General features: G+C 40.0%; 1 protein-coding gene across 2 annotated transcripts; it reads left to right on the top strand.

The window, feature by feature from the left end:
• The first annotated feature begins 5,369 nt into the window (after positions 1 to 5,369).
• On the top strand, positions 5,370 to 9,293 carry LOC127944877 (uncharacterized). Of its 2 annotated transcripts, XM_052541267.1 has the most exons (3): positions 5,370 to 5,513; positions 6,166 to 6,471; positions 8,835 to 9,293. In XM_052541267.1, exons 1-3 carry the CDS (start codon positions 5,459 to 5,461, stop codon positions 9,191 to 9,193), a joined length of 720 nt encoding a protein of 239 aa, XP_052397227.1. In that variant the 5' UTR covers positions 5,370 to 5,458; the 3' UTR covers positions 9,194 to 9,293. The 2 variants fall into 2 exon arrangements, with proteins under 2 accessions (XP_052397227.1, XP_052397235.1); XM_052541275.1 differs by lacking the exon at positions 8,835 to 9,293 and having other exon boundaries at positions 6,166 to 8,458.
• The last annotated feature ends 3,340 nt before the right edge of the window (positions 9,294 to 12,633 follow it).

Genomic DNA, 12,633 nt, shown 5'->3' with positions numbered 1-12,633 from the left:
CTCCTGTACCCGAGTTAGGCCCAGGATGGGCTCCTGTACCCGAGTTAGGCCCAGGATGGGCTCCTGTTCCAGAGTTAGGCCCAGGATGGGCTCCTCTACCCGAGTTAGGCCCAGGATGGGCTCCTGTTCACGAGTTAGGCCCAGGATGGGCTCCTGTTCCAGAGTTAGGCCCAGGATGGGCTCCTGTTCCCGAGTTAGGCCCAGGATGGGCTCCTGTACCAGAGTTAAGCCCAGGATGGGCTCCTGTACCAGAGTTAGGCCCAGGATGGGCTGCTGTACCCAAGTTAGGCCTAGGATGGGCTCCTGTTCCCGAGTTAGGCCCAGGATGGGCTCCTGTTCCCGAGTTAGGCCCAGGATGGGCTCCTGTACCAGAGTTAAGCCCAGGATGGGCTCCTGTACCAGAGTTAGGCCCAGGATGGGCTGCTGTACCCAAGTTAGGCCTAGGATGGGCTCCTGTTCCTGAGTTAGGCCAAGGATGGGCTCCTGTACCCGAGTTAAGCCCAGGATGGGCTCCTGTACCCGAATTAAGCCCAGGATGGGCTCCTCTTTCCGAGTTAAGCACAGGGAGGCTTCCTGTTCCCGAGTTAAGCACAGGGAGGCTTCCTGTTCCCGAGTTAAGCACAGGGAGGCTTCCTGTTCCCGAGTTAAGCAAAGGGAGGGCTCCTGTTCCCAAGTTAAGCCCAGGATGGGCTCGTCTTTTTCCCTGTTAACCCCAGGGATGGCTCCTGAATGCATACCCACTCTCCCGTGTCTGTCCTGAGACACCTCCAGAGTGCCAACTCCCACATCTTCCTGAGGGGGGCGTACCATGTTTTGTGTGTGTTTTTGCTCTTTATATTGATTTCATTTTAATCCAGGAGTTCCCCATGTAATGTCTATTGATCCCAGGTGTGTCTTTTATTCCCATTATCCTGTTCTGTCTACGCGTACGTTTATTGTGTGAGTTTTCCGTCTTCCTTTGTCGAAATTTAACCCATTTGGATTGATATACTCCCCCTCAGTTCCTTGCACCTCACTCAACTCAGCAGTCTACCAGTGACAGACAGACACACACACACACACACACACACACACACACATAATAATGTACACAAGTAATAGAACACTAAACATTATTAAACTCAAATAAAAACAATTAATCAGATGTATTTACAAACATATTAACATGCATATAAAAGCAACAGTAAACTACTTTTTCCAGAATGGGCATTAGAAGCTATTAGAAACATGCATCCAGAAAGTGTGTTGGACAGAATTAGTGAATATGTACAAGAACAGATATAGAACACACAGTTAGAGAATGTTTAAAAAATGAGAGAGTATCTTATGAGTAACACATACAGTACTAATGAAAAGAGGACAGAAAGCAAGATAGGACAAAAACAAAGAGATTTTGCTGGAAGCATTTTATGTGCAAGTATCAAGATAAGAAATAAATGACCATTTAATGAGCAGGAGCCAAGTGTTTTTCCTGAGATAGCAAGATGACATTATTGGAATGGTTACAAGCTTTTTTCAGTGGTTCTTTGCAACATATAAAAGAATAATTTATGTAAAAATGTAAATTATATAATTATGCACTCACTTCTGTGGAAAACACACAACATGAGATATTTTGCAGAATGTCTAAGCTGCTGTTTTCTGAATCCATAATAGCTTACTGTGAGGAACAGGCTGCAATTTATGTTGTTAATCACACATCAGAAAGGTTTAACAGCTTCATCTCATACTGCCAGGTGTTTTCCAGCTTCTGAGATGTGGGCCTGTAAATGAGTTATACCTATAGACTACCTCATACCTAAGAGAAGATATCTGATTATTGATATCAAGTACTATGAAGCATATTATAGTTATATAATTAAGGATGATCCTGACTATTTAACTAACATGAAAGTTTGATTATTATTGCAATGCTAATAATTAATATCCAGTAAAGACACATTGTTTGTTCTTGAAACCGCTTCATTTTGTTGTCAACCAGTGCACAGAAGACATAACAACAGCAACAGTGGCATCTACTGGTTTATAAATGGCATTTTCAGATATCACCCAATCTGCACTTATTTTCAGAGACACATCAGTGCACAAAGAATATGAAGTAAAGGCACAGAACACTTTAAAATATTGTTCCATAACAGGAATAAATGAGTAACACTATGTTAATAATTTAACTAGTTAATTTACCTAGTAGAATTAGGTTAAGGTCTATTTAATATTTGATTAACATAATATATATATTGGTCATGTCGATTACAGTGATTACTTACACAATGTTACAACCAATCCTAAACCCTAACCCACACCCTAAATTTTACAAATGAAATTGGCTGGACACATTAAGTAGTTTATGAAACTACAAGTCACTGTAAGATTTGGAGGTTTTTGTAAGGTTGTAATTCATTTTGCTGTATTAAGTATCACATGTGTAATTACTAGAGTGTTATCATGCTTTTCACTTTAGAATATGTTCCAATTAGCTAGTAAATTATTTAAAGGGATGAAGTAACACTTGTGTCATCATTTTACTATTCAAAACCTTACAAAACCTCAAATGTTTACAATCACTTCAGTCTTCACCAGGGAGTTTTCATGCTTCTCACTTTAGGATACTAATCCAAATACTGGGTTACAATGATCTTCATTTTACAATTAAATTACATTAAGTATTACTCACATTAATTATAAAATATTAGTTCTTAATAGTCCTCTGGTAGGTATGAAAAAAATTGTAGCTACTGATTATCAAATAGTGAACTACTTCATTCATACTTTGATTATTGCTATTACTTAATTTTTTAATCAGAGTTTACTTTTTTAGATAATAGTAGCTACTAGAATGTAGTTATTCATTAATGACAATAGTATTTGAAAGTGCTATCCATAATCATAACAAACACAGACATCACATCAGCAAAAAGCTGAAGCTGGCATGACAAACACGCTTCTCGTGTCTTTTAAAAAGCCTGAACCGCCCAGCACAAAGACCAATCATCTGAGATGTGAATTTCATTTGACTAATTACCCATAAGAATGCATATGAAAGTCCTTCACTAAAGCAAATCTGGCCCTGTCCCAAATGGCACACTTGATGTCAGTGACCAGTAGGGGCTACAAGGGCCATGTTAACCCGTTGCCCTGGAGGATAAAATAGAGTCCTATCCTCATTCTGTTATTTTCTATCTTTAGATCACTTATATAGTATAGTAAAATGGTATAATATAATTATAGTGTAGAAAATAGAACAAATGTCTAATGTAATTTATTCTGCATATTATTGACTTGTAAAAACACACATCTTTACTGTATTCTAAAAATGTTATAAACCATTACAGAAGAGAACAGTCATCTTATGGAATCCATTTTCTATACATTTTTTCAAACTCCCTCGAAATTCAGCTTTTTGGGGGAGGATGATAAGACTCTGCTCTGACATTTAAGATTTACAGATGAGCTTTGCAGGAGCTACACAAAAGAATTTTCTGCTTTCTGTAGTTGATTCATTTCCATCATGCCTTGGTGTCCTCCTACTTCAGCATTTTTCAGGTTTTGGACAGGGCCAAGAGCATCAAAGACAGAACTTCAAAATGAAAGCTAACAAAACCAATCTGACAAACCCAACATTGTTAGAAGAATACCAAACCGACTCAACGACTCACACGGGATTTTTCATGTCCATCGCTTGCTTCAGAGTTTGCAGGCTGTGCAGAATAAAAGGAATAAGCATCTTATGTGTGGAATGAAAATGAATTTCATCACAGATGTCTCATTTGAGAGCATCACTTAGAAAATATCCCCTCATTGAAGCCAGATTTTCTTTTAGCCTCTTTATTTCTCACTTACAGCCAGCTGTCCATTCCAGTGAAATCATAAACCTACTTTACTCAAGAGTCTTTCGTCACTCTTTACTGACAATTCCACACTGTACTAATGTCCTTAACTCTTGAAGGGGAGGTCTAGTGCTATTTCATGCATCCTGACTTATGTTTGTCGATGTCACAGCTTGCAGTCGATCGCTACACAAAAGTTTGCATGATCATGACACTTTAAGCTCCGCCCACAGCAAACCTCCAGGAGCTTGACTGTTTTCAGAGAGAAGCTTAAAGCTATATCGGTGCTCAAGATTACCACAAGATTGTCATAAACTGTCGTGTTATGTCCCCTTTAAAATTTAGCTGATGCTTTTCAAAAAATAATAATAATAAACATAGCAATCAATTGAGAAACGTTTTTAGAGATTCTATGAATCTGGTCAGAGAAGTTGTTTTTCACAGCATTCTCTGACTGAAACTTAGGTGCTAAAATAATTTGTATCCAGCTGTTTTATGTTAAGTGTTGGATGTGTGTTTCTTTTTGACTTCGAGCCAGATGAGTGAACCTCTGTAATATGAATGCACAATTCTCCCTCTGCCTCCCTCTGGTTACATAATGATTAATGAAATGAAGCAAAGAGGCAAAAAAAAAACCTAAGGACATACTGACATCACTCACAGTAAAAATGCAGTGTATACAGTCATATTGATATATTTTCCAGTTCTGTATAAAATCTAATTAACTGAAGAACTGAACGCAACCCTAAATGTCAAAACATTGTGTCAAAGCTCTTCAGCCACTCCTCAGCTTTGTCTCACATTTCCCCAGCATGCCATTTATTAGCACTTTTAAAGCACATAAAGCCTGAAACTACTTAAGTGTTTTCAATTTTGTGTTCCATGTACATCAGGCATTCAGCCAACTGTCCATGGGCATGACGTCTGAGGCTGAGACTACCTTAACCCTATCCCATGCCAAAACATTAACTACTACAACAACTACCGTACTTGCTATCAATAAACAGCACATTTTATATATATATATATATATAAGGTATTTACGTATTGTTTGATAGTTAATAGTGAGTATGTATTCCCTACTCTAAAGTGTTACCATTTCTTAAAAAAATCTGCCAAAAGTACAATTGAAAACATGTAAACTCAAAAGCCAAGACAGTTTTGTGGAAGAGTTCCAAAGGTTCTTCTCTGAACTGCTGCTGACTTTCTGTTTTGAATTTCTCAATTCATTACACAAGAGGGAGTCCAATACATTCCCTGGGAAAGTGTACTTTTGCCTTACGCAAAGTAAAAAATCTTATTGTTGTAAATGCAGTAAAACTCCAGATATAAGCAAATGCAAGAAGGTGTTGGATGTTTGACAGAAATTCTTGATAAGAGAAATGATGTGTACTTCTGAAATCTTGAAATTCTCATTAAGCCTATTCAGAGAGATAGTCTGACATTGTTTAGTACAAGAAGTTCAATAAACAGGGAGGAACAAAACCTCCAAAAAAGTGGGCAAGGAACTACATGATGTCAGCTTGGAGAAAAATCCTGTTCATAGTCAGAGTGTAGCCTAAGAACACTTTCTTCTTCCACACAGCACACATCTAACAACTTCCAATGCCATTCTGAAAGGGGGAAAAAAGATGTTCACCATTCTGTCATTTTTAATTATCGTCCTGTCATCAGACTACACCGAAGGTAAGAAATGTAACTATAGTTTTGTGTTTTTACCACATAGACTGTGTTTTAAAGTCTTGAACGTGTTTGATTTTCCCTGCCTTTAACCCACAGAATGAAGTTATAGAGTTTTAAAAGGATTTTGGTTTTGTATCCCATCCTACGTCACACGTTTAGCATACACTCAAATAACAAATAAACTCTTGCTCCTCTCACATTCAAATTGCTTAACATGTGTAAATAATTGTATGGCTCATTAAACGAGCATGAAAAATACTGTTTGAACCCTTGAGATCTGTAAAGTTTATTTGGACTTCACAAAATTATCGGTAGCACTTTATTTTACAGTCCTGTTCCTCATGTACATACTATGTACTTATTATAGTAATTACAATAACTATGTAATAACTAGGTACTAACCCTGAAACTACCCCTAAACCTAACCCTACCCCATGTGGTTACCTTGTGTTACCAGAACTTTCTTAGATAAATACACTTTAAGTACACTATAAGTACATGTTAGTTTACACGTACTGTAAAATAAAGTGCAACCAAATTATCTGTAAAAACGGTATGCTAAAAAAAAACAGTTTTTTAAAAAAGTTTATTGTTTTGTGTTTGTATGCATAGAAATGTGTCAGCATATGCTAATATTGCTTTCTGATGCATGCAGGTGAAATAGAGATCCGTGCTTTCAAACACCGGACAGTGAATTGCAATGAGAGGAGTGTCTTACAATGCAATATCAGCTCATCAACGCCACTGAACATTGTTAAAGTATACTGGAAAAAAACAGAAGAGAAAGATTTTGAATGTGATCCAACATCCAGTAATAGACCTCCAGGATTTGAGTGTAACTACACAGGAGAAGCACTGCTATTAACCATCTCAAATCCTACACCAGCGAAAATGGGCTCGTATTTTTGTTGTATAAAGACAGACTCTGGACATGGAGCAAAAGTAATCAATGTATCTATAGGTCAGTGCATTAACTCCTTTAGTAGTATTTATCATACATATTTTAATTAATAAATGAATGACTGAATGTATGAATCAACACATAAGAAACACTACATCTGAGTTTTTTTTAAAAAAACAGTGCCTTTTTAGGTACAGCTATCAAGTAAAAAAAATAAATAAAATAAATAAATAAGTAAAAAAGAATAATAATAACAATAACTACAATAAATAAAAATGAAAAACATTTGCACATTGTGTTAGAGAATACAATTGTCAGGACTCTGGACTGTCTATGTTGTGTTTTGCCCGTTTCTTTTCTAGTGTTGCCTTATTTGGTCTTGTTCCTGTCTTCATTTAGTTTTATTAGGCATTCTGTGCACCTGCTTGGTAATTATCCTGTGTTTATAAGTTCATGTCTGTGCTTCTCTCATCTGTCAGGTCTATTCATTGTGTAAGTGTGTTTGCTCCAGCCCCCTTTGCTTGGATTTCTCATGTGTTCCTTGGATTAAAGACTTTTGATTGTACCCCTCGTTTTTCTTGTACTTCCTACAGTGTACAGTGACACAAGACCTGACAGAAACCGTTTTCTCTCAGTGTTTTTGCTTCCATTGTGTTTCCCATCATGGATGCCCTCCTTCGCCCAGAATATCTCCTCCTCCTGCTGGAGCAGGGGGAGAGGTCTCTCAAGGACTATACAAGACTATTCCGGCTGTCAGTTCCGGCTATGACGCAAGCTCGAACACCACGAGCAGACCGCCGTCGTCCGAAGATAGTCCCCAAGTTGATTTAATCACCTTTATGGAGTGGACTCTGGCGAGAAACAGATTGCCATTCACCACCTGCCAGACCAGCCCACCCTCTCCCCAATGTGCGGAGCATCAGCCTGAGCCCACCAATTATGGAGAGCCCATGACGGGCGATCAACAAGCCAGCGCAATGCCGAGCGAGGTTTGCCGCCTTTGTGGAGTGGACAATGGCAAGACATGGATTCCTGTTCACTGTCTGTCCCAAGGTAGATCTCACAAGTGCCTCTCCAGGCCCAGAGCCCAGTCCACCATCTCCACACCGTGTGGAGCACAAGCCCGAGCCCACCGAGGACAGAGAACAGTTCCGGCTGCAATAAACAAGCCAGCACAGTACAGAGTGACTGAGTGGAGGATAGCTCCGAATGAAGTGCCCAGTCTGTCCGAGCGAGCCATGGACGTCGAAAGTGTGGAGTGGAGTGGAGCTCCCTGCAACGTAGCTAAGGTTAAACTTATGATGGACCTGGGTAGGGGAGAGGCGGAAAAGGACTTAATTGACTGGAAGGCTGACCTGCTCCCACTACTCCCTCCTTCTGCAGAGCCCTATGTTAAGCCTGTGCCCACATCCAGCCCTGAGTAGGCTTCGGTTCCCATGTCCTGCCCAGAGAGGGCTCCGGTTCCCATGTCCAGCCCAGAGGAGGATCCTGATCTTGAGTTTTGCCCTGAGAACCTGGAGGCTCACGAATAAACCTGGGTCCAGCTGGACAAGTCCTGCTCCAAGTCCCTCTTGTCTCCTCCCTGGACTCTGTCTGCCAGCCCCCTTACGGGTGTTTATCTACCTCCAGAGCATCCTCCCACGTTCCCACCTATGCCTCCCTCTGTTGTTGTCTATCTCATGAAGACACGCCTTCTGGGAGAGGGACGATATTTCAGGATTCTGGACTGTCTATATTGTGTTTTGCCCGTTTCTTTTCTAGTGTTGCCTTATTTGGTCTTGTTCCTGTCATCATTTAGTTTTATTAGTCATTCTGTGCACCTGTGTTTGTTAATTATCCTGTGTTTAAGTTCTTGTCTCTGCTTTTCTTCTCTGTTGGGTCTACTCGTTGTGTAAGGGTTTTAGCTCCAGCACCCTTTGTGTGGAATTCCCCTGTGTTCCTTGGATTGAAGACTTTTGATTGCACTCCCCGTTTCCCTCATACTCCTTCCTTCCAAATCTATTTTTGAATAACAAATATCATACAAATTTATATTTTGTGAGCTATTCATTAAAATGAATATATATATATATATATATATATATAATTTATTTATTTATTATTATTATTATTATTTTTTTTTTGTACTAAATTTTTCGCTACAGATGTATGATAACATTGCAAATATATTTAAGTACATGACCTGCAAGTTTAAAAAGAAATTAAATCATTAGAAAGAATGAATGCTTGTCATAATATTCGGCAGCACTTACCATATTTAAAAGACAATAGAAGTAATTATGAAATTACATATTAAGATATACTTATTTTAACTTTCATTTGATGGAAATAAATAAATAAATGTTATTTTACATAGAAAAATAATGACATATACATCATATCATTAACTCTAATACCTTGTGTTTGTAACTGTATTTACGCAGGACAATGCACCGGAGAATTCTCCCACCAGATGGCTGAACCCAAACAAATGCAGTGTAGTTTTAATGGTGTGTACCCAGAAGGCACGATAAACTGGTTTCATTATGACAAGAACCTGACTTCCAGCTCTACAGTCACAAGCCTGGAGAACTCTGATGGAACGTTCAGCATCACAAGTGTGCTAAACATCCAGGACGATCAAGAGAGATATACATGCTCACTGTGGTCATTCAAACACGGACAATACCTTAAAGATCAAGAGTTTGAAGTGCCAATTCATACTGATTCCAGGCCCATTAGCAGGATCAGCACACTGCATTGTTTATCATGGACTCTTATCCTTCTTAGCCTGATGTTTTGATTGACAGGCCTGTTTGTCTCCAACTATCACAAGACCTGATGACATAACCAAAGATCTGGTGGGTTTTAATAAATTAATTTATCAAATAAACTGACCACCTGATAAATTTAGTGGTAGAACTTTTGCCTGCCATGTGGTAGTAATAATAATAATAATAATAATAATAATAATAATAATTCATTACATTTATATAGCGCTTTTTCTAGGCATAAAAGCTATTCTTAAATAGAATGTTTTAAGGGACTTGAGGGATTTAAAAACACTAAGGGATTCTGCCCTGGTCCGTGAGCCCCTAAATTTAATGGCTATGGGCCCTATTTTAACGATCTGAAACGCAAGTGTTCAAAGCGCGAAGCGCAAGTAAGTTTGTGGGCGGGTCTCGGCGCTGTTGCTATTTTCCCGGCGGGATAAATGGCTATTGCGCCCGGCGCAAATCTAAAATGGGTTGGTCTGAAGTAGCTTCATTATTCATAGGTGTGGTTTGGGCGTAACGTGAAATAAACCAATCAGAGCGTCATCCAACATTCCCTTTAAAAGCAGGTGCGCAAGTTCCATTATGGATTGCTATTATTATGGCGTATTTACCAGGCGCACGCCAGGAGCGGTTCACAGCCGAGGAGACTGATGTTCTTGTAAGAGCAGTGAAAGACAGAGAAGTTGTGTTGTATGGGGATGGGAGAAACCCACCCAAAATAGCGTCGGTTAAACTGGCGTGGGAGGAAATAGCCACAATTGTTTCATCAATTTTTTTTTTTCCTGGTTCTTGACGGACAAACCAATTTGTCAGATGTCCTTATATACATATATGTCTTGCCACTGTCGGGCAAACAGGTCTGATCCTTAATTACTACAATTAGCCTGAATAATTTGTAAGCTAGATTTATGCCTATTTTTTCACATCTTCGTGGCACACCACAATGATTTCCGTCATCTCATGTGTTAATATTTTTTTAGTGTAACAATTTATGATTTGCAAAAATAACTGATGCATCTGTGTAGATTACAATGAGGAAAGTGTATGCGCATTGTGCACGCTATACATTATGGTCAAGCTGCATGCGCCCTTAAAATAGCATAATGAACAACGCGCAACGCGCCACTGACTTTAGACTAGGTTTTTTCTGGTCAGTGGCGCAATTGTTTAATGGAACAGCAAAATAGCACCAGGGATTGTTTGCGCCGGAACACGCCTCCTTTTTTGCGCTGAACCGCCCAGGGAGCGCAAGTTCATCCACTAGTTTAGCGACGTGCTTCTGTGGAGGGAAAAGCGCGCTTTGCGCGGGTGCAAAATAGGAATGACACATGCGTCGGTGTACAAAGTCAATTGCGCTGGGTGCAAGATAGGGCCCTATGTCTTTTACAGGGTATTCCACTATATCCCCGTGCACACGCCTCACCTTAACCATGCGGCCCGTATCCAATGTCCCGGAGACAGGGGAAGAGCGAGAGAGAGAGAGACAGAAGGAAGGGGCTCGCCGACCCCGGAGCATGCCGCCAGCTGATCCTCCGCCAGTTGGATGGTCAGATCCAGCGATGCCGGGCGGTGGCACTGGAGCCACTGGGCAGTCTTCTTCGGGAGGCGGGAGATGAACTGTTGCAGTACCACCCTGCTGATGATGGTCTCGGCGTCGCTGCCTCCAGCCAACAGCCATTTGCGGCACGAGTCCCGGAGCTGCTGTGCCAAGACAAAGGGTCGGCCCACTTCAGTTCCAGCGACCGGAAGCACTGACAGTGTTGTTCAGGGCTGAGGCCGACCCTCTGGAGGATGGCTCTTCTAAGGTCTGCATAGACCAGGAGGTTCGGGACGGGCAGTTGTTGGGCAGCCTTCTGGGCCTCCCCCAACAGCAGTGGGATCACCCGGACGGGCCAGCTATCCAATCGGCCACCCACATGCCTCCGCCGTTTTTTCAAAGAGGTCGAGGAACGCCTCCGGGTCATCGGTACTCCGGGCCATCTTCGTGAGCGGCTAAACGGGGCTCGTGGGATACTTTATTTAAATAATAATAATAACCCAATATAAACAAACGCGGCAGGTGCGCGCACTTCACAGTCTCTTTCGACGTTTCACTATGGCAGTCTTCATTTCTCTCGCTCTGCGGCTCTCCAGCTCGTTATTCCCACGAGCCCCCGTCTCTCTCGTTCTCCGCTGGTCCTCCGCCGGCTTAAATGCCGGTTCCCCACGCCAATCACTGTAACGAGACCCAGGTGTTAATTGTCTTTCACCTGATCCACTTACCACTGCTCGTCTCCTCACTCGCTCTCCCGTTGCAGACTTCGCTAAACCACGCCTCCCCCGCCACAGTTTCCTTTAACTTTCAAGAATAAATAAATGTTTTTAAATATCAATTATTATTTTTTTTTTTTTTTTTTTTTTTTTTTTTTTTTTTTTTGTTGTTGTTTTGGCTATGTGAACTTATTATTTGTTATTATTTTTTTAAATAATGCCGCTAATAAAATTAATATTTTTATGCTTTTAGAAGCCTTTTGTCTTCTTCTCTTTGTTTTTTTTTTTTTATTATTATTATTATTATGTTATTATTATTATTATTATTATTATTTTATTTTTTATTTTTTTTGCCTTGCACTATTCTGCATGTTGTAAATATTTGTCCATAATGCTTTTGGAGAGTACAGACTGATTTGTCTTACTGCTACTGCACTACACACAGAACAGGATCACCTTCTTTTCCCAGTTCACAAGCCACCACAAAGATTTCCATCCAAAATCACATATGTACTGTAATACCTGGTTTAGTTGAAGCCCCAGCAAACTCAAAACTGGCTGGAGTGAATGTAAAATCCTGCTATGACAAACCAGCAACCAGCAAAACAAGACAAACTGAAAAATGGCTTGAATGCTGTTTATACATGTGCACTAATTACATCTGACTATTCTAATCTTCATGTGATTTTCACTAATCCGTTTATGCAAATATTCATGTAAAACAATCCAGAAATGTCATGCTCTTTTACTTACATCCACTAGGAGTCGTACTCACACTACACTAAAGACATCCCCCTGTCTGCCATAGTTGTTCTCAAATGGTTTTGTACAAAGATGCAGATTTTACATTGAAAATCTAGTGATGAACCAACACAGTGCCAAAAAAAAAAATATTATGTTGATTCTGATGCCAAAAAAAAAAAAAAAAGTATATGAGAAGTATATATCCTCACTATCCTGATAAATGTATGCATGGTGAAATAAAACCCAATGTGCTAGATATTGCACATGCTTGCATAAAACTGGGACACCATGAAATAAACGATAGAGCAGACAGCAAACAGCAACGAATTTGGGCCAAATCTTACTAATATTTGGTTTGGTTCTGGAATTGTTTTTAACACCCTTTTGCTATTCTGGGATGAATCCTGTTTAACAATACAAGACAATGGCACACACTTGACCAAAAAACACAGATGAGGACAAAAAGACACAC

This window comes from Carassius gibelio, chromosome A3 (genome assembly GCF_023724105.1).
Source record: "Carassius gibelio isolate Cgi1373 ecotype wild population from Czech Republic chromosome A3, carGib1.2-hapl.c, whole genome shotgun sequence".
Lineage (NCBI taxonomy): Eukaryota > Metazoa > Chordata > Actinopteri > Cypriniformes > Cyprinidae > Carassius > Carassius gibelio.
This window is presented reverse-complemented; position numbering and strand designations above follow the sequence as displayed.

What these genes read in the sequence shown, in the direction of transcription:
- LOC127944877 (XM_052541267.1), top strand. Translation starts at nt 5,459, where the DNA reads ATGTTCACCATTCTGTCATTTTTAATTATCGTCCTGTCATCAGACTAC. An exon ending in GTCATCAGACTACACCGAAG is followed by an intron (nt 5,514 to 6,165) that starts GTAAGAAATGTA and finishes TGATGCATGCAG; the next exon opens with GTGAAATAGAGATCCGTGCT. An exon ending in AGTAATCAATGTATCTATAG is followed by an intron (nt 6,472 to 8,834) that starts GTCAGTGCATTA and finishes GTATTTACGCAG; the next exon opens with GACAATGCACCGGAGAATTC.